This window comes from Sander vitreus, chromosome 18 (genome assembly GCF_031162955.1).
Source record: "Sander vitreus isolate 19-12246 chromosome 18, sanVit1, whole genome shotgun sequence".
In the NCBI taxonomy this organism is placed as follows: domain Eukaryota; kingdom Metazoa; phylum Chordata; class Actinopteri; order Perciformes; family Percidae; genus Sander; species Sander vitreus.
Window position 1 is genome coordinate 26,031,645 of NC_135872.1, and position 21,142 is coordinate 26,052,786.

Consider the following 21,142-nt stretch of genomic DNA (forward strand, 5'->3'; position numbering starts at 1 on the left):
AAGGTTGTGCTGCTGTTGAAATTACATTCGCATTTTGTATTTTAAAAAGTACAAATATAGAGAGCCACTTAGCACAGACCTTTAAAGAGAGAGAGAGATGTGACCCTGTAATTACAGCTTCCATGTCACCCAACAGATGTAACTATAGCCTGTATATGTCTGACAGCACAGCTAACATGAACAGCTAATGGTAAAACATAGCTAAACTAGCATTTGGCTGCTACATTCCCAGTGTTAGCAAACGCTAGCTAGTCTGTTAACATGAATATTTGCAAGCCTCCAAGCACAGACATGTTGCCTTTCACCATCCACTTATTTAACTGCTGTCGCATCCATTGACATGCCCTCTCCTTTTCCCTCTTTCTTTTTCTATTTTTAGCCCCCAACATCTTTTTACATTGACAACAACTCACTACTCGTACCTGCTTGCTCAGCACTCATGGTGCCCACCCACCTCCCGCCCTCCGCTCCCCCCTCCCTCTTCTATGTCAACATTCTATGATGGAATCTTATGAGACAGGGTGCCTACTCTAGCCTGTTAGTCCTGTAAAATGTTATATAACATTGAGGAAATGCAGAAATGATTTAGAAACGCACAACAGCAGCTACATATAGAAAATACCAAAAAATAATAACTTTGGCACCCCCCCATGGTGCTGGGCCCTATGCGTTGCATATAGCACATACCCACTTTTTGCGCCACTGCCTTGGCCCATAACAAAAACCCTTTCTCTATATCTTAATGTCTCTAAATGTAGCACTTGAAGTAGATCAGCATATTTGATAAGGCTGATGTTCTACTGTGTTAAACTTGGAAGATAAGGTAAACATTTAAGGATTCCTGTGGGAATCAGATTTCTTTCAAAAGAGACAGAAAGACATTTAAATTGATCCCATTCAACAGATGGGAATTATTTTAAGATTTCTGGTAGGGCATAGTTGGGCCTGTGGCTCTATCTCAGATCTTTTAACCCTTTTGGGCCTGATTCTATGGTCTTTGAGAGTGAGATTTTTGAATATCTGAATTTGATGATACAGTTTATGAATATTACCTTTATCTCATAGCTGTTTATTTTGTTGTTTCTCAAACAGGTTCCTATGTATGACTCTACCATGGACCACGTTATCTGCTGCCTGCTGGTCCTGGGAGCCACAGTGATGATCACCCATGCATGCCCCAAGTACTGTGTATGCCAGAATCTGTCTGAATCCCTGGGGACATTGTGTCCTTCCAAAGGCCTTCTTTTCGTGCCTCTGGACATTGACCGCAGCACGGTGGAGCTCCGTCTAGGAGGCAACTACATCCTCCGCATTACGCAGCAGGACTTTGCCAATATGACCGACCTGGTTGACCTGACACTCTCCAGGAACACAATCAGCTACATTCAGCCCTTCTCTTTTGGCGACTTGGAAACACTGCGCTCGCTTCATCTGGACAACAACCGCTTGATGGAGCTAGGCCCTGATGACTTGCGAGGCTTGGTCAATCTGCAGCACCTCATCATGAACAACAACCAACTGGGCCGCATTCATGACAAGGCCTTTGAGGACCTGGCACCTTCCTTGGAGGATCTGGATCTCTCCTACAACAACCTGGTGTCTCTGCCCTGGGACTCAGTTCGCCAGATGATTAACCTGCACCAGCTTAGTCTGGACCACAACCTGTTGGATTTCATTCCAGAGGGCACTTTCACTGACCTGGAAAGGCTGGCGAGATTGGACTTGACCTCAAATCGCTTGCAGAAGCTACCCCCAGACCCTATCTTTGCCCGTGCCCAGGACTCAATCATCCTGACTACACCCTATGCTCCCCAGCTGTCCCTAAGTCTAGGTGGGAATCCACTGCACTGCAACTGTGAGATGCTGTGGCTGCGGAGGCTTGAGAGAGACGACGACCTGGAGACTTGTGCCTCCCCCCCTGCCCTTAAGGGTCGTTACTTTTGGAATGTGAAGGAAGAGGAGTTTTTGTGTCAGCCACCTCTTATTACCCAGCACACCCACAGAATGCTGGTCTTGGAGGGCCAGACAGCCAGCCTAAGGTGCGAAGCAACTGGAGACCCTTCTCCTACCATCCACTGGATCTCCCCTGATGATCGGCTGCTTGGCAACACCTCCCGAACTGCAGTGTACAGCAACGGAACCCTAAGCATCACCATCACCACTTCTAAGGACTATGGCACCTTCACCTGCATTGCTGCTAACGTGGCTGGGGAGTCCACCGCCTCCGTGGAGGTGTCTATCATTCAGCTCCCCCACCTAAGCAATGGCACTGTGCAGCCAGCACCACCAAAGTCACGCCTCTCTGATATCACAGGGACCACCAGGATCAGCAAAGGGGCTCCCAAGAGCCAACCAGAGAGGACTGTGTCCGCCACTGAGGTGACAGCTGTTTCAGCACTGGTCAAGTGGACAGTGAGCAAATCAGCTCCCAAAGTGAAGATGTACCAGCTTCAGTACAACTGCTCTGATGATGAAGTTCTTATTTACAGGTAAACATTTATATATTCTTATAGGAATCTTGAAGTGTATCACAGCTTTTGTCAAGTGTCCTAGTAAGCCACAGTCACAGTGGCCCTTTTCTTTAACCAAGTGGACCTTGTTTTAATATCAGTCCTGAGTGTTCAGATCACAAGTGGGCAGCTTTTGGTATGTTAGTTCACATCTGGCATCAGAATGTGTCTCCACATGCGTCTCAAGTAAGATTATTATAGTTTTGTATATTTCATTAGTTTTGACTTTTTGTTTTCAAATTCAGTTTAGTTTTAATTAGTTTTTAAAGTGGATTTGCAAGTTTAGTTTAGTTTTTTTGTTTTGTTGAAAAAGTCTTTTTTGTAATATGGGTTATTTGTCAGGGACAAGATTCAAAAAGGTCAGAAAAAGTATTTTGTAATAATAACCACTAACAAAAACATCATACAATTTTAGAAATATGTATTCACAATGTATTCAACAATAACACCAGTACATAAAATATACATATGATGAGCACAAATATGTAAACAGTCTACACAAGACGCCGCAGTAAGTGCAAAATGTGTAAGTGATGTGTACCAGAAAAAAACCTAAATAGTCAACAGACTAAAGAAGACATGAACAGGTGTTTAGAACTTTGGTTAGAGTAAAGTGGCGAACTTTTTGAAGTCACACAGTTTTGTAGACATCCCAGTATCAATCCACATATTAACCCACGCTTCCTCCCACTTTTGGTGTTCCTGCGTACTAACCAGCAGCTATCGGGTCACCGGTTTCACCCATTCATCCATGCTCTGTACCAGGGTTAGCTTCTGTTTCGGGGAAAGGGGGCTTTGCGTTCTCCCTTACCTTGTTAAGGTAAGCTAGGTTAGCCTCCTTGTGCGTGCTTCTCAAATGTACTTTCAAATTTGTGGGATTTTTCCCTTTAATACATTGTCCACATATTTTACCACCTTCCACTGCAAGGCACCTGCTTTTATCTGACATAGTCATAATCAAATAGGACTGCCGCTTTCTTCCGACTTTCGGTACCACCATGATGCCAGGCATGGATTATGTTGTGTTCAATTTGACACGGAATGTCGGAATTTCTGGTTTCCAAGTCTGAACCTATATATGTCTATGGCATAGACTGTATAAAACAGGTCTGTGGTTGGAAATGTCAACTCTGAAAGATGTAACGTTATTTGTTCTATGAAAGACATTGACAAAGATGAAAACTAAGGACATTTACTCGATAATGTTATTTTATTTTAGTTATTTTTGCAAACATTACCGTTTTAAGCGTTTTTTTGGAATGCCTCGTTTTTATTTTTATTTCAGTTAACAACGTTTTTTCCAACTTAGTTTTCGTTATTTCGTACGTTTTCATTAATGATTATAACCTTGGTCTCAAGTGACCACTTGTGATCGGAAATTAAAAAACACTCCCTACAGTCTTTGTGCACCGAAGGACGTAACTTCTCTGTGCAATGGTGGCGTAACGTACATTTTATGACCTGCGGTTACCAGGACCTGTGCAGGAGAGAAAGACATTTTTAAAGAAATGAAAGCAAAACTAATCACACTTTCGGTCTGACAATAACATTTATTTTTTCAAGATTATTTTTGGGGGGCTTTTTTACTTAATCAGATAGTGACAGTGACTGGAAAGGGGGGAGAGAGAGAGAGGGGATGACATGCAGCAAAGGGCTCCAGGTTGGACCCGAACCCGGGCATCTGCAAAGGACTCGGCCTACATGGCGCGCACACTCTAATGGGTGAACTAGAGGTTGCCCCATGACAATAAAAGCTGTGTCCCGACACAGGCGTCCTGTGTGTGCACTATACGCTCTAATAATATCAGGATTATTATCTATGTGACTAATTTGACTAACATTTCTAAATCTTCTTGTGTTATTGGTGTGAATGTGCGCGTTCAGATGGCAAGTTGTGTGTTAACTGTTGAACTGAAAGATGCACTGAGCACGGGAGAGATGGTCGGACAAGTATTAATGCTGAGGGGACTTATTGTCATTATTTGTTTGACAAAATGTGATAATGTAATCATTTGCACTGTAATTGTTAAATAAAGTACTAGTAAATACGACATACATACCCATGCAAAGCTGACCATCTGGCAACGGACATAGGACATAGGACAAGTTAGCAGAAAGTTAGCCAGTAATGACAACAATCAGTAGGCGATTTGAGGGGGAATGACTAGGGACACCAGCCTCCTTGTTTGAAAAATAACCAAAATACGTACCCCTTGTTCACTTGCCATCCCTCTCCATCTCCCCATGTCCAAATGAAGCATTTACTTTTTTTTTAGCCCAATAGATGGCACTCTCTGTTCAACAAAGGGTTGAAAGAACACTGAATCGCCCTTCCTTGAAGATCTTTTTCTTTAAACCAAGAGCGCCATCTAGTTGGGTTTACAGATAAAACTAATGGTTCATAAAGCTTAATTTGGACATCACTACTGCCCAGTATCAAAGTTAGGTTTGGCTGGTGAACATAGTGGAACATTTATTCTCTTTTTATTTTGGTTGATAGAGAACAAATCAGACCTAAACAGAGAGTGATTATTGGACAATTCATAAAGTGGCCAGAAACACAACTCCAAGTGAAAGCTAATTTTGTGTCTGCTGGATTTGTGAAAATGTGAAATAATTTTGTTTGCTAAAACATTTGATAGATGATAATACGTACATCACATGTGTTTTCTGCTTGGTCTGCTGCCCCCCAAAGTGGCCATAAAATTCACTTTATTCAGCTTTGAGGCTGATCATTTGTTCAGTTTCATCCTAAATTGAAAGACATTTTTTACAGCAGAAACACTTCTAGAAGCTGTCTGAAACAACTTTCTGTCTCATTCGAAAAATTGCAGCATCTTATGCAATTTTGAAATTACAGTTGTCATTATTGCAGTGTCAATAGTTTATCGATATTTGTTCAGCACTTAGTACATTGTCATTACTGAACGATGAGGAGGGAATGGCATGGATGTGAAAAGTCATGACATCTGAATGGGAGGCTCAGCACAAAACTAAATATACAAAATGTTGCGTTTTGGAAAAGCATAACAAAGATGGATGCATTTTGCTTAAATGTCTATTTACAGGGTGCAGTGTTTACAGAATCAGAAAGACATTCCAATGAATTCTGTGTATTACGGACCTTTCTATAATGTTTTACACTTATGCTGGCACATCCAAGGGATCCATCCATATACACTATTGTCCCTCACATTGTTTAACAGCAGTAAAAACAACTCTTCCCTTCTTCCTCACCTTTTCATCATCAGATGTCTCCCTCACTAAGCACAGTGCTGTGGTGTACTTGGCTCGATAATGCTCAGCAGTCCAGAACCAGGGCAATTTCTAAGCTCAGGAGGCAAGAGTTTCTGTCAATCCAGCAGCATTTGATGGGGATAAAACTGTTTTAGATGAGGCTTCTATTCCACCGGCACAGCTTCTAAAACGAATGTGAAACCATCCATAAAAAAACCAATTACTTAATGCCATTTCAATCTCTTCTCAAAACGGTTGAAAGCAAGATATTTAGAGCTCTAGCCTCCAGGCTGTGGCCACCCCTTGTTGCAATATTTTAATTCATTATGAAGCATATTTTCTTTCTTGTTTCACCTAGATAACAATGTCGGAATAATTTGGTTCAGTCCTTTATGTAATTGGTACAACTCTTGCAAATAGTAATATAATGTAATTAATTATATTCAGCAATCATATGTTTTACTGCATAAAACATTTTTATTTGAAAATCAACATTTCGAATATAAATATGTAAAAGGATTACATGATATAATAGACACTATTCATGTTATGTAAATATTTAAATAGCATATGTACCAAGCTACACAGGACTTATAGAAATGATAGCTGTTGTAAAGTCAAATCCCAAGGACTTTTTTTATTTATTAATTTATAAGGGCAACACACATTAATCAATATTTCTGTAAATGTGTCAGTATTAGCCAGCTGGTTCATTTTCAATTGCAATCCTTTGGCAAGATGTTTTGAAACCAATGAGGTCATGGCTATAAAGATGCCATATAAACAGCAACAAAATATGCATTCTCAAGAAAGAAAATAATCCATGCAGAGCAACAGGAACCAGCACAACATTAGAACAATATCCACTATTCGGTCAAGCCAAGCACTAGAACCATTTGTTGACACATGCAGAGCAGCAATGATTGACAATCATAATATTGATCTTGATGTTAAAAGGGTTAGGCAGCTACAATTTAGTAGAATGCTATCACATAAGCCATGCAGCACAGAGCTGTAAGATACAACAGGCTGTTCTCATTCACTGTTTGTACTTACACCTACAAAAAGTAATGCACTCCTCAAATTCGTATATATCCCACGTAATCGTAAGCCAGGAGATGCAAGGCTGCCTCAAGGAGGAAGTCAGGCGACATAGTATAAAGAGTGACAAAGTCCACGTAGGGAGAAGGTTGGCGTGGATGGATGGGTCAAAGAAACAGGACTTTCACCCAGGAGACCACTCTTTTTTTCATCCCGTGTCAAACCAAAAGTCAACAATGACTTATTACTTTTGTAACATAACTTAACCACACCACATACCTAAGTTACATACAACCCGGTCTCACAGCAGTTCGTGAAATGGTCATGTTATTTTGATCTATTGATTCGTGTACAGGGAAACAATTTTCTACTTTATTTCGTGGTGGTCACCACGAATTTGGAACGTTACCATTTCATGAACTGCCATGCGACTGGGCTGCAGTTGGAGGAGATGGTGACAACATGAGCCGCGGGGAAATTAAACGCTGCATGCCAGCAACAGCTGCCATGACACTGGCCTACTCTGGGGGATGCAAAAACGGGGATGCCACACGCGATAGACGGTGACACACGGCCGCCGGGACATGATCCACGGTCTCTGGGGCACACAACAATGGGGAAATTAAACGTTGCACGCCGGCAACAACAACGCCGACAACAACGCCGACAACAACACCGACAACAAAGGGGGATGTGCTACAACAAGGGGACGGTTGTGGTTAGGAAAAGAAAGACGGGGAAAGGTTGTGGTTAGGAGAACAAGAATGCGGAAAGGAACTACCACACGCGGGACGCGATCCCCGGTCTCCAGGGTGAAAGTGTTGTTTGACCCATCCACCACCCCAACCAACCTCCTTACACGGATTTTCGGCTTTTCAGTACTACTCGCTACCATAATCCTGCTGTTATCACGTAATATGCTTCCCATTCAAATACATTAGTTTAAAATTCGTGTTCACCAACACGATAAAAACCAGAAAAACGTGTCCCTGTACAGAAATCAATAGATTAAATTACGTCACCATTTCACAAACTGCCATGAGACTGGGCTGTTACATAACAAACATTGTTATTTTAACCTCAACCATGATCTTTTTTGGTTTTCTTGCCTAAACAGGTTCTGCACTGCAGGGGTTTGCGTAGGCACACTGATCTGCTCGTGTTGCCTGACATTCGTAGGATAACCAACGAAAAATTGTGCGTAACTTTTTGTAAGACATCATGCGAACCATTGTATGCAGATACGTTTGACACAACTAGAGAAGATCCTACCACATTGGTAAATAAAGTACTAGTAAATACAGCATACAAACCATGCAAAGCTGACCATCTGGCAACGGACAAAGGACATGGGACAAGTTAGCAGAGAGTTACCAGTATTGACAAAATCAGTAGGCAATTTGAGAGGGAATGACAAGGGACACCATCCCCCTTGTTTGAAAAATAAACAAAGTATGTCCACCTTGTTTACCTGCCATCCCTCTCCATCCCCCCTGTTGTGAAACAAGTCGATCATGATTGGTTTGTGGTTCCTACCCTATCATCTACTGGCTTGACCTTTGTGAGTTGATTCTGCTCAGAGAACAATGTTACAGGAAGCAGGGTTCAGTTCTCAATGTTCTTAAGGTTAAAGAGACACACAAGCATATGCACATTTTCTAACAATTGCTTGATTCATATTAATGACGTAAGAGTAGATAGATAAGAAAGAGGCAAAGGAAAGACGTTCACGCAGCTAAATCTTCAGGAAGGAAAAGAGTGTAACAATTTCTGATACAAATTTCTGATACCAATTAAAATAGATGAGAGAGGCTTTGGTTTTCACAGAGAGGAATGTAACAGATTCACAACGTCCCCCGAGGTCTAATAAGCGGACTGTATTACGGACACAGACACCGTTCTATCCAGACCTGGACCTATAACAAAAAAAAACTGCTCTGCCCGTCGTCATGTATTTCGTACACAAGCTTAGTTGTAGCTGCACATGATCAGTAGAAAAGTGAAATAACAATTATTTTTATTTAGATTATTTTTTGGGGGATTTTTGGCCTTTATTTTCATAGGACAGATGAAAAAAGAAAATGGGAGAGAGAGGGGAATGACATGCAGCAAAGTGTCACAGGTCGGAGTCGAACCCTCAGCCGCTGTGTTGAGGAGTAAATCTCCACATGTGGGCGCATGCTCTACCAGGTGAACTACCCAGGCGCCCAGTGAAATACCAAATTTTGTGTATGGATGATGTAGCTCATTGGGAGCCATAGAAGTTAAAGCAGAGACCTCAAACTGAAACTTGCTGAGCCCCACTGATGATGTCTTCCTGAATGCCAACCTAGGCTGAACAATTAGGATGTTAGCAAAAGCTGCACCAAATCTAGAGGCATTAAAATAGAGCTTTAATGCTGCAATGAGAATGTGATTGTCTACCTTAATAAGGGAAGTCTCTGTGCTGTACTGTCTGTGCTGTACGTAGTACTGAGAGCAGCCTAAAATGCTTCACAGATTGATTCAAAAAAAGCGAAATTGAATTACGAAAAGTTGAGTGGAGATAACTCTCAGTCAAAGTTTAAATAAGAATGGAAGTTTGGAGGTACCTGCTGGGATTCAAGGGATTCAGACAACTTAATCATTTCAGCTGTGTTTTACTGTTGTGCACAAGAGGTAATAGTTGTCAGTTGTTTCCCCTTCAAACACTAGAGCTGAAGGACAATGTTATCACTGCTCCAGTTTCCATGATTGGCACATTGTTACTTCAACTAAAGGTTTTACGTGATCCTTTATGTAGGAACTGTGAATGTGAAAGACAACTTATTCAAAACAGACTTTTAAAAGTGTGCCATTGCCAGGCTAAAAAGAAGGGTTTTTTTTTAATTCCTGAAAAGTCTACTATTCTGACATGTTCCAAAGTTTGTCTCTGCGGTATAATCAGAAGTGGGTAGAATTTGCCAAAAATGTACTCAAGTAAAAGTACTGTTACTTTATAACAAGTAAAAGTAGTCATCAGAATAACAACTTGGGTAAGAGTATAAAAACTAAGTGATAAGTGACAAACATTATGAGTAAGTATGTATAAGTTAGTTTAATTATATAGGTATATGATATTGTTTTAACCACTTGGCTAAAGATAAAGAATTGGACAAACACCTGGTAAATTTGCAATGAAAGGTCAAGTTTTCATCCTCTGATTGAGTTATTAGTTAGATATATACCAGGACAATATTCTCGATTGTATCTCTTAAGTTTGATCACATAATTCCTAAATATTACATCAATATTATATTATGAATTTTAGTAATTTTCATATTTTGTTTACCCATCTGTCCACTGTCTTCTGCCTGTAGACTCCTTTGCTTTCGTCCTTACTACGATGGTAGCTAGAGGACTCACTTAAACATTTGTCTCAAATAGCCAAACCTCACCATCTCCACAGCTCTGTGCACCCATTATTATTCTGTTATAGGGAAAATGCTCTGGCTTGTTTGTATTTCTTTGAACCTATCACTATTGTCTTGGGTGGCGCTAAACCCCGGATGCAGAAACAGTGCCCTTGCAAAATAGATTGAGGGGGAGGCAGGCTTATACCTACAGTCTACATCCGGTGAGTCACACTACTTACTCAAGGAAATTATTATCAACATGTTACAGTAGCCTTATACTTTAAAGTTTTCCGGACACCAATTTAGTACAACAAACAAATCAAGTTCTACAGTCTACAGTATGAGGGTAGTTCAGTTATCAGGGCACTACGATATCAGGCAAGAGTTACTTGGCATTTTTAAAGAAAGTGCCAGAATTGGGACATAATGATCTGACCTAAAGATGAATAGTATTTAATAGATGAATTGTCTGTTGAATACAGGTGTGTGATCATCTATTTTGTCCTGTATATAATTGTAATCCAGCAGAATTTCTTCTCTTCATCACGCTATATGAACGACTATGCCCAATTTAATGCTAAAAAACCATTGCACAGATGCAAACCATCATCTGATTTGGATCTTGTTGTAGCTTCATCCATTATTCTACAGAGTTCTGAAGGGGTGCGGCTACCTCAACAAAAAGCCACAGTAGCTCACTAGCCATCTGTTACACCCAAGTGGCAACTTCTGGGCCTAAAAAGTATTGATGTCCAAATGAGGCTTCACGAACCATTAGTTGTATTTGTTGAACCAACTAGATGGTGCTCTTGTTTAAAAGAAAAAGGGTCAAGGACTGGTAATACAGTGTGCTTTCAGCCCTTTGTTAAACAGAGATCACCATCTATTTGGCTCAGAAAATAAAGAAAATGATTCACGAAGCTTCATTTGGACATCACTACTAAAAAGCCAAGAAGCCAATTCGGAACTGCCTTAAACCTGCATTCTATCTAATTTCCAGCAGGGGGCGACTCCAGTGGCTCCAAAAAAACAAGTCAAATTGCATAGAAGTCTATGAGTAAATTGCCCTATTTCTCACTTGATTTATGTCATGTCATAGAACCATTACTAGCTAGTGCTAGTGTTAAGTGGTAACTTAAGGGAAAGTCTGCCAATTTTCAACCAGCTTTGTCTGTGTACTGCCGTACATGCAGATGAACGGTGCCAATGGCTGGAGGTCCCCATTTACCCGCTGGCAAAACTTTCATTCCATTATTTTTACAGTCTATGGTTACACCACTACAGATGTGTACAAGTATTGATTTTTCTCCCAAAATGTACAAGAGTAAGAGAAAAAAGTATGCTGAATTCAAACTACTCTTAATACAATTCAAAAAAGTTACATCCAAAGTGTCCCATTCCTTTCCACATCTGAAGTTAAGGGGCACACCACATAATTCCTGCTCATGAATAGGTGATTCTCATTGTCCGTGCCCATCATGCTTAGCTGAGAGGCCATCAACAGGGTGATGGTTCTTTATGTGTCTGTCATAATGGAAGCTACAGGTCAGCTGCAGCCTTTCAGTGATATTTCAGTAAAATTACAGTACACCGAGCAATACTTAACCACATAATGGCTACAGTGTCACATGTCATGGGATGTAATGCCTTTGCTCCTCTGTTACAGTACGTCAGGACTGAAAGCAAGCTCTCGAGGCCACAATTACTGGCTATTAGCTGAGCTGAAAAGCCTGTTGAACTCATGGCTTCTATACTGGAAAACATACTATAGTGTATTGATCACAGCTCAGACAACAACAGGACCATACCAGCTCATTTTAAAATGACAGGCTTCTTTCAGGAGCTTGACATTTCCAGCAGGAGCAAGGACAAATCATGTGTGCAGTTGAGCAAGCAGCAAGAAATGTACAGGAAAGAGTAACAAACAGGAATTTCTTATGTCTTAATAGTGTCAGTGGTAGAGAAAAGCTTGCAGCAAACTTTTATTGGATGGATTCTGACATTAAAAATAAAAGCAATTATGATTATCCAACACGGTCTCATGGCAGTTTGTGTAATTGTCACATTATTTTATTGATTCATGTAAACAACACATTTATATCGTTTATTTCGTGGTGGCCAGCACAAAATGGGAACCATCTATTCAGAGGTTGGGTTTAGGAAACGATCAACGGGGAAAGCAAATGTCACACCCCAGGACACGATCCGCAGTCTCTGGGGGACACGCAACAACGGGGAAAGGACGCCTCACACGCTGGGAGACAGCCACGGGGGACGCGCGACAATAACGGGACGGTTGTGATTAGGAAAACAACGGGGAAACAAAATGCCACATGCGGGACACGATCCCCAGTCTCCCGGGTGAAAGCCTTGTATTGTTTGAGCCATCCACCACCCTGACCAACCTCCCTATGCAGATTTTTGGCTTTTCATACTACTCCCTACCGTTTTCGTGCTGTGATCACGAAATATGCTTTCCATTGAAATACATTACTTTAGATTTTCGTGCTGGCCACCACGAAAAAACGAGAAAAACGTCCCCGTGAACATGAATCGATAGATTAAATAACATGACCATTTCATGAACTGCCGTGAGACTGGGTTGGATTATCAGCTATCTTCCCTCATTCTTCAACGTAAAGTGATCAAATTTTCTAATCCTAGCACCTTTGCTACGATGGCATTCCTAGAATTTATTTAAAGATTAACTGTTGGGTCAAGGACACAAAAGTTCAGAACTCATATATTATATATCAAAGATATTGAGCTTTTATAAAAGCAGTTGACAAAACAATCTATACTCAATGTCTTCTTACTCGCTTTTCATGGAGATGTTGTTTCCATTACTCTGAAAACACTGACTGTATGTACAGTCCATGTAGGCTAAAAGTTACTTCCTGACCTTGGAAAGTCCATGACAACTGAGCAAACTCTATCTGCTGATAAAGACTATGTGATGTGGTTGAAAGCTCCAGAACAAGAGATGAAATTGTCATTATAGAGGGTAATTTATCTACTGCATTAAACAACCTTTGTAATTCTGCTGGATCTGTTAAACATGTCAAAACAGCATGGTCATGTTGTATTTTGGCTTGTTCTGCTGCTCTCAATTGACTAAAAGAAATCAATCATTGCAGCTTTAGCTATTGAACTCATTGCGCTGTTTAAATTTCAAGCTGACTGATTTTTCAAGTTATGGTACACACAGTCATTTCCCTTCATGTTGGCTGTTGTGTACTCATATCCAAGCTTGATTGTCTTAATTGCCAGATACATGAAGGCTCCCTGCAGTGCTGGCTTCATGTTTGCATGAGCTATGCGTTATCAAAGTTATCTCGAGCGGAGACTAACACAAACCTAAGGTAGTGCCATTTTCAGCACAACTTTCCTCTTCCTAATGCATTCATCCATTACAGTTAGATGGAGGGGATGTTTTATTGCAGCCAGGAGATAGTCAAGGGTATAGACACATACACAGAAAAATGTCACGGCCCATTTAATCCTCTACAATACAGCTGCAGAGTCTAAAAGTGAGGAGCAGCCAGTAAGAGGCCATTAGGGATTTTGCTTATATAAGCATAATTAAATTTCTCAGCAGCACCCAGATGTTTAGGCTGAATCAATGGGGCAGGAGACCATTTGCCATGACCTTGCCTGTATTTGTCCAGAGAGAAAAAAAAGCCTCAAGAAGTAAGCAGTGATAATGAATAATGTTTTAGCAAATGTTTGCAGCTGTAAAAAGAAATCCAAAACATGAAATAGTTTAATGGTTGTGGACAGGAAAGATGCAGCCTGGAGTAATGATTTGTTTTGTCAGCTCTTTCTTTGAACTGAGAAAATATGTAGAATATTAAAACTGAAACTGACAAATCTCTTGCAAAGCTTAAAGAAGCCTAAGCCTCCTATGTCTCCTCTCCCACTCTTTTCTCCCTCTCCCCTGCTTCCACTCTGATTAATGCTATGGCCTCACACTATCATCTGGAGCTAAGCAGGCCACTCAACAAATTGCCTTTTGCAGCCTGAAGGGGTGGGAAGAAACTTTTATCTCCCTGTGATAAGCATGGGCATAGGTTTCTCTGGACTCTGGCTTTATTCCTATGAATTAAAATGAATTAGCCAGTCTATGCAGACAACCTGAAATCAATTAGACCCAGACAGTGAGCAGCACACAGCGAAAGCATCACTAGGCTAAAAAATTTCGCTCCCAATCCCGGGCAACCAATTATAATAGTGTAATGAACTGTAGCACAAGTTGTTGGAGAAGTAGAACTTTTTTATTGAAAAACAGTTTCTTTTGTTTGAGCTGTGGTGACTAATTGGCATAAGGCAAATACTGAGGTGGGACTCATATGATCCTTGTTGCATGTCAGATAAATGTTCGTTTGGTGAAATATGTGAGATAAATTGGCCCGTAACAAATAGCAAACAGATGTAGGGTCCAAACATGCAGCTCATACTTCACATCAAGGATGTCATAAGACACATTTCTGCATGCTACACCTTAATTCACCACTTTTAACTCATTCAAAATAAAATACAAAATACGTTGGTTCTCGTTGTCCTTAAAATGACCCATATTAGTGTTTTCTAACCTGATCAATGGCTTTTTTTGCCCCAGGGCCTCCAAGGGGGGCCATACCCTGCCCTGGTTTAAATAAAAAATTATAGAAATGAACATAGAAATAATGAGCCCTTTTTATAAGCCAATATGAAACAAACACCACATGATAAAAGTTAAAGGTGCAATATGTAATACCGACAGCCATTTTAATACCATTTTAAGCTAGTGTTTAAAATGGTTACTGCATTCCAAATTCAAAATACTGGAGAGAGTCGTCTCCCCCGGCCCCTCCTCCCCAGACTCAAAGTTCACAGGCTTGCCAGGTTGAGAACACTGAACCCAAACACAATGTCAACGTTAGCTAGATGCTAGTCTTGCATTGCCAGACATTACTCCACAGCGCAGCGGAGTAGCTAGATGCTGCTATGTTGATGGTCATAAAAGCCCGTGCTCTCGAGGAGCTCTGTACACAACTGACAGTCAACTTTTATCGGCTGAACGTAAGAACAACAACCGCTAAAAACACGGCAACCTCACAATCCTTTGTACCCAACTGACAGCCACCCTTTCTTGGCATAACATTACTGCAACAACCGCTTAAAAGACCGCGACCCCGCAGCCATCTGTACCCAGGTCCATAGTCACCGTTTGTTGGCTACGGCCGCTGAACAGAAGTGGGGGATGAATTTCGGCAAGGGGGAGATTTTCGGTTCTATTACTTTCCAGACCCTATTATATACTGTATACAAAATGAAATAAACATATAGCCTTTCTTCCATATGATTATAACTTTGTCTAAGTTTAAGTGTAGATTTGTTGTTGTATGCTCTACAAAATAATTTACTAAAAGCAGCTTGTCTATACAGTGTACATTACACATTATGGTTGCAATTCAGTTTGTAATGAAGTGGGAATCATCTTACTGTCCAACATATCATAACAGTGAAGCTGGTGATAGTGATGTTAGCCACAAAAATATTCCATAACGTAACATACCATACATTGCAGAGCGCCCTGTAGAGAGCGTAAGCTGTGTCCCAGTTCAGCAATTCAGGCTACACGGTTGTTTTGCCAAGTTAAATTGCATGTTTCCATTATGAGGAACTCTTTGTCATATGTCTGTCACAGTGGTTGTAACGTTAACCAGCCGTGGCCCGCTTGCCGGTCCTCCAGTAACGTTAGCAGTTAGCATGTGTTAGCATGGCGGCGTTAGCTAGGACCAGTCGGGATCACTTCACCGGCTGTGTCAAATTTTTTTTTGCGATTAACAGAACTGTGTCCACACTTGGACACTTTTTGGCTAATGTTATATCAGAATATCTGTTTGTCAGTTAATTTAATGGTATTAAACTAAAGTGTAACTTCTTACCTTTCTAACAGTATATTGTTTTAACCATTTACTTTAGCTTTTACTTTACAAGAACCGGCTAACGTAAGCTTAAGTAAACACCGGTGAATTCGCCGTGCGCTACCCTTTGCCATACTCGGACACCCCTATCTCTCCGCTGTAAAAACTCTATGTTTTATCAGGGTATTAACAGCATTAAAAAGTTGCCCAAATTAACATCAATGCTGTCAACACATCCGGGACCGTACTTCTGTTCTTCACAATAAAATACGTGCTTCAACAACTCCGAATGATGCAGTAAAGCTCCTTAATTTCCACTTTGAACATAAAGTTATACCGCCACCTGAGCATCGCTCAAGCCTTCTTACTGCTTTCTCTCATTGTCACTTTCGTACACTAATTAGACAATGTGTACATTTACATGTCATCTACATATATGAAAATTCACACGTAGATTCTTAGATGTGTGTAAATTATTTCTATCTGCACTTTGGGGGGCGATCACCCAGGAAAAGCACCGCGAAAAGACAGCAAACTGCATCAGACCGGATATGTCTGGATGTGGCCAATAGCAGCGAACGGTGTCCGAACATGGACACAGTTACGTTAACAAACTAATGCGAGCACACAAATGTTGAAATTACTGAAAATGCGCATTCCTACTAGTAGCAGTGATAAAAAAAAGCGTAAAGCTCAATGCTAAATTAGCCAACTCGGCATCCTTTTGGGCTCTAAGCTGTCTCCATCTTTCAAATACTCTGGTTATGTACCTTTTGAAAGAGATGCCAAGTTTTTTTTTTTAGGTCGGGTATAATGAATCTATCTCTGTTAATCCAGTTGCTTCTACCATGGCGGCCACATTGTTTTTGCGTGTTTGCATTTCATGTCCGGCTAGTGGACAACCAAAAACAGACATTCTGACATTCCGCACTGGAATGGAAATTTCAAAGGAGAAAATACTGGCTTTAGCATTGTTGTCAGAGATAATAGTATTTCAACTTAGCGTGTTCCTTTAATATCTGATAACATACTGTGGTCGTTTTACTGTGTGTAGTGTGTTCTAAAAACAGAGTGAACATTTGTAATTTCCCCCCTGGGGATCAATAAAGTATACATTATTATTATTATTATTATTATCATTATTATTATTATTATTATTGAATTAATACAGTAAATATATTACATATTGGAGGAAGAATCAAGGTAGATTTTCAGATTTAAAGCTGGAAAATGGTTCGAATCCGACCTGCTGCCCTTTGCTGCGTGTCATTCCCCATCTCTCTCCCCCTTTCATATCTATCCACTTTCTAATAAAGGGAAAAGCCCCAAAAAATAATCCTTAAAAAGAAAAAAAAGCTGGAAAATGGACAAAGATGGCAGAATTCTCACAGAGAGATGAAAGCTGGCATGATTTACTCAGCCTATCTTACTCAAAGATTCCTATCATCATAATACTAACATGTATGAGATAACATACATGTTAGCTTTGTGGCATGTTACTTTCATATCAGATCTACTGTACGGTTTTACCCAGAGTCTGCCGAGTTAGACGATCAGGTCCATGACTGATCCACTGAATCCCTGCAGGGGAAACTGAGTCTGAGCAAATGAATGCGTAATATCGTTTAAACAGCAGGTGTGAGTGTAACCGCAGCAGTCCTCTCCTGCTGACCACTGAGCAGCTTGCTCAGGCAGTTGAAGGCTCACTGTCTTTCTCGGGGGCACCTCAGCATCTTTATGGTAGTTTTTGAAGCAGGAAGGAACATTTCTTACTCAGGACACACACACACACACACACACACACACACACACACACACACACACACACACACACATGCATACGGCATTGCAGCTCAGAAGAGCCTGACACACTCCCTTGTGTATATATATGTATTATATGTAATGTAGTAAATATACATTTACTACATTCCTGTTTGCATTCAGTTTATTCATTTGTAATTACTGTATATGACTTTATTTTAAATCTTCTCTCTTCTTTTTCATGTATTTTAACTTGCAATACTATATGTTTAGATTCTCATTTTGTTTTTACTTAAGTGATCTTCTTTTTTATATACACTATGCGTACACAGAGCCTGAGCATTTCAATGCCATTGCTTCTCTTGAGTTGTTCATATGATAATAAAGAATTTTAACTTTTTTTCTACCACGAGCCTCCTGACAGTTCCAAATCTATCTTGGATTGGCACACACAAAATGTCCTTCACTCTCCAGTCTTTCTTGCCTTTCTGGGGTTTTCTACTTATTTATTTATCACTGCTCCGGAGATTCAATATCAAATGACACTACAGCAAGACAGATGGCACTGAGAGATAAAGCCAATTACTGTTGGCTGTCCGTTAAAGCAGCAACCGCATAAACTCCAGAGAATGCAAATGGAAATCCTGGCATCTCCTTTATTGAAAGAACGCATAGTGAATAGAGCTCACAATACCTCCTGCAGCAGTTAGTTAAGTCTACATGTGCTGAAATTAAATGTGTACCCTGTTGGGATGCTGATGGCTCAATCATTTATAGCATTTTCTGTATCACTCCTCTAGGTTGTCTCTGTCTTTTAAGAAAGATATTAGCCCATGTTATTAGAAGAGGCAGGCCTCTTTATCGAAATAGAGTAATTAACCTGCAGGTCTTAATTGTTTTTCCTGTCTTTGTTAAGGATGATCCCTGCCTCCAGCAAAGCTTTCTTGGTGACCAATCTGGTGTCAGGGACCCGCTACGATTTGTGTGTGCTGGCCGCCTGGGATGACACCGCCACCACACTCACGGCAACCAACGTCGTGGGCTGCACCAATTTCTTCACCCAGGACGACTACCAGCAGTGCCAGTCTCTGCCCAGCCAGCTGCTGGGAGGCACCATGATCCTGGTGGTGGGGGGCATCATCGTAGCCACCCTGCTTGTATTCATCGTCATCCTCATGGTGCGCTACAAAGCTGCAGACACTGAACCCCCGGTGGGAAAACTGACCAATGTCAGTGACACACACTCTCAGACCAATGGGGGTCATATGCTCCAGTGTCGGCCTCAGCCTGAGCCGAAGGTTAAGGCCAAAGTGACTTTGCAGGACGAGGTGGTGCAGTTCAAGTGTGGCTCCCTTCAAAGCAGCCTCACCTCCTCTTCCTCATCCTCAGGCTCCATGGCGGGGGGCTCGTACAGCCCCAACAGCACACTTGCCAACATTTTGAGATCAGCTCCCTCCAAGCCCCGGACCAACCTGGACCACCTGCTCGGGGCCTTCACCTCACTGGAGCTTCGGGCAGTACACGGACGCGACCCAGGAGCCTGTAGTAGCGCTGCCATGACAGCAGGGAAACCCCACACAGACAGGGAGCCGCTGCTGGGCCGGACGCTGGACTCCAGCCTCAGCCGGCTCCTCATGCTACCTGTGGACTCCAAGCCAAAAAGGAGCCAGTCCTTCGACATGGGAGACATAACAGCCGCCGGGGCCGCTCAGTTGTGCAACAAACCACGCAGGATCAGCAGTATCTGGACTAAGAGGAGCCTGTCTGTTAATGGCATGCTGCTGCAGTGTGAGGAGGAGGGGGACACGGGAGGGAGCAAGGGGACAAATGACAACGCTGACTGGGTGATGGAGAGTACTGTCTAGGAAAGATGGAGGACTGTCACACTGTCAAACACTGCCCAAAGGGACGGCCAACAGCCATGCCAAGACAGGCCCGCTGGTCTAAGAGCCTTTGTCCTGCATGAAGCACACTCATATCCATCCTTTCCACTCTACCACTCAGACTCAAAAGGGACAGGATGAGGGGTTTTCACACTTATAGCTAAATACAAACTTTCGGAATAAGACCTTTGGATTGTTTTGCCTCACACTTTGTACAGAGATGGATTAAAATGGCTGGTCAGTCATTAAGAGCCGAAGGGAAATGAAAGAGCAGTGCAGTCTGTTATAGAAATATGGGATCACCATGGACTGTTATTATACTGTATACATTTAAAGTATGTAATGAAATTAAAGTTTTATATTTTTTATTTTGCTTGTCAAACACAAATGATTCATTACTGGTCTCTGCCTTGGCACAAGAGCAAGGCATGACCAGTGGTTACACTATGAATCTTCTACTGTAAATTCAACCTCATTTTGGTTACCCACTGATGCAGTTTAACCATCTCTGACTGAATGATGAAGTATATATACATAGATGTGATGCTTTGATTCATGAAGATTTACGAAAAAAGATTTATTGACAAAGCTGTATGTGAATATATTTACTTTCTATACAGAGTATATATTTGAGGGGTCACTCAATAATTCTGTATGCTTATTATATCACATTTTATGTGACTGCATAGATTATAAACCCATCATCTCCTAAACTTTGGCTGCACTATATGTGAAAACTCAGTTAATTGTTTCAAAAAATGCCAAATTATTGAAGTGGAAAGTGGCGCAATGCGTAGGATTTTCCAAAACAATTAGGCCTGTTTAGATTGTGTACATTTGGTCCAATAGCAAAATAAATGTTTTTATGGGTTTTATTGTTAACAATTTAAAAGTTATTTTTTTAAAGATGCACTTCCTGTTTTGATACATCACCTCATAACACCTCAAAACCAAACATTTCCTCCCCAGTTTACTGAAATACCTACGCATTCAGGGCAATATTGGATGCTAGAACAAAATCAGGATGTATATTTTATGAGGATAATTCTGGTTCATTACAACTTAAGTCATTATTTTTTTATTTAGTTATTAAGTTATTTGGTAGTTTTAGACAGTAATTCTATGAGTAATAATAACACTGGACTCACCAAAGTCATTGTTGAAATCAGGAAACACAACCACATCACCATAATGAAGCAAGAAATGCACGAGCAGCCAGACCATCAGACCAATAGTTTGTCCACATTATTTACACCAACAGTTTCCAACCCCTAAAACTACTGGACCACAGAACATTTGCTATCAGGCTGCAGGAAAACTATGATTAAAAAGACACAAACTGAGTAATAATTATATAGCCTGTCATGGGCTATTTAAGTTAACTTGAACTTGAGTCAGTCGCTCCTGCAGTTTACCTCATCACTCCC

The 21,142-nt window shown here is 41.0% G+C and overlaps 1 protein-coding gene across 1 annotated transcript; it reads left to right on the top strand.

Annotated features, from left to right (window-relative positions):
* Positions 1 to 1,098: 1,098 nt before the first annotated feature.
* On the top strand, positions 1,099 to 19,697 carry lrfn2b (leucine rich repeat and fibronectin type III domain containing 2b). Its single transcript, XM_078274931.1, has 2 exons — positions 1,099 to 2,489; positions 18,749 to 19,697. Exons 1-2 carry the CDS (start codon positions 1,099 to 1,101, stop codon positions 19,695 to 19,697), a joined length of 2,340 nt encoding a protein of 779 aa, XP_078131057.1.
* The last annotated feature ends 1,445 nt before the right edge of the window (positions 19,698 to 21,142 follow it).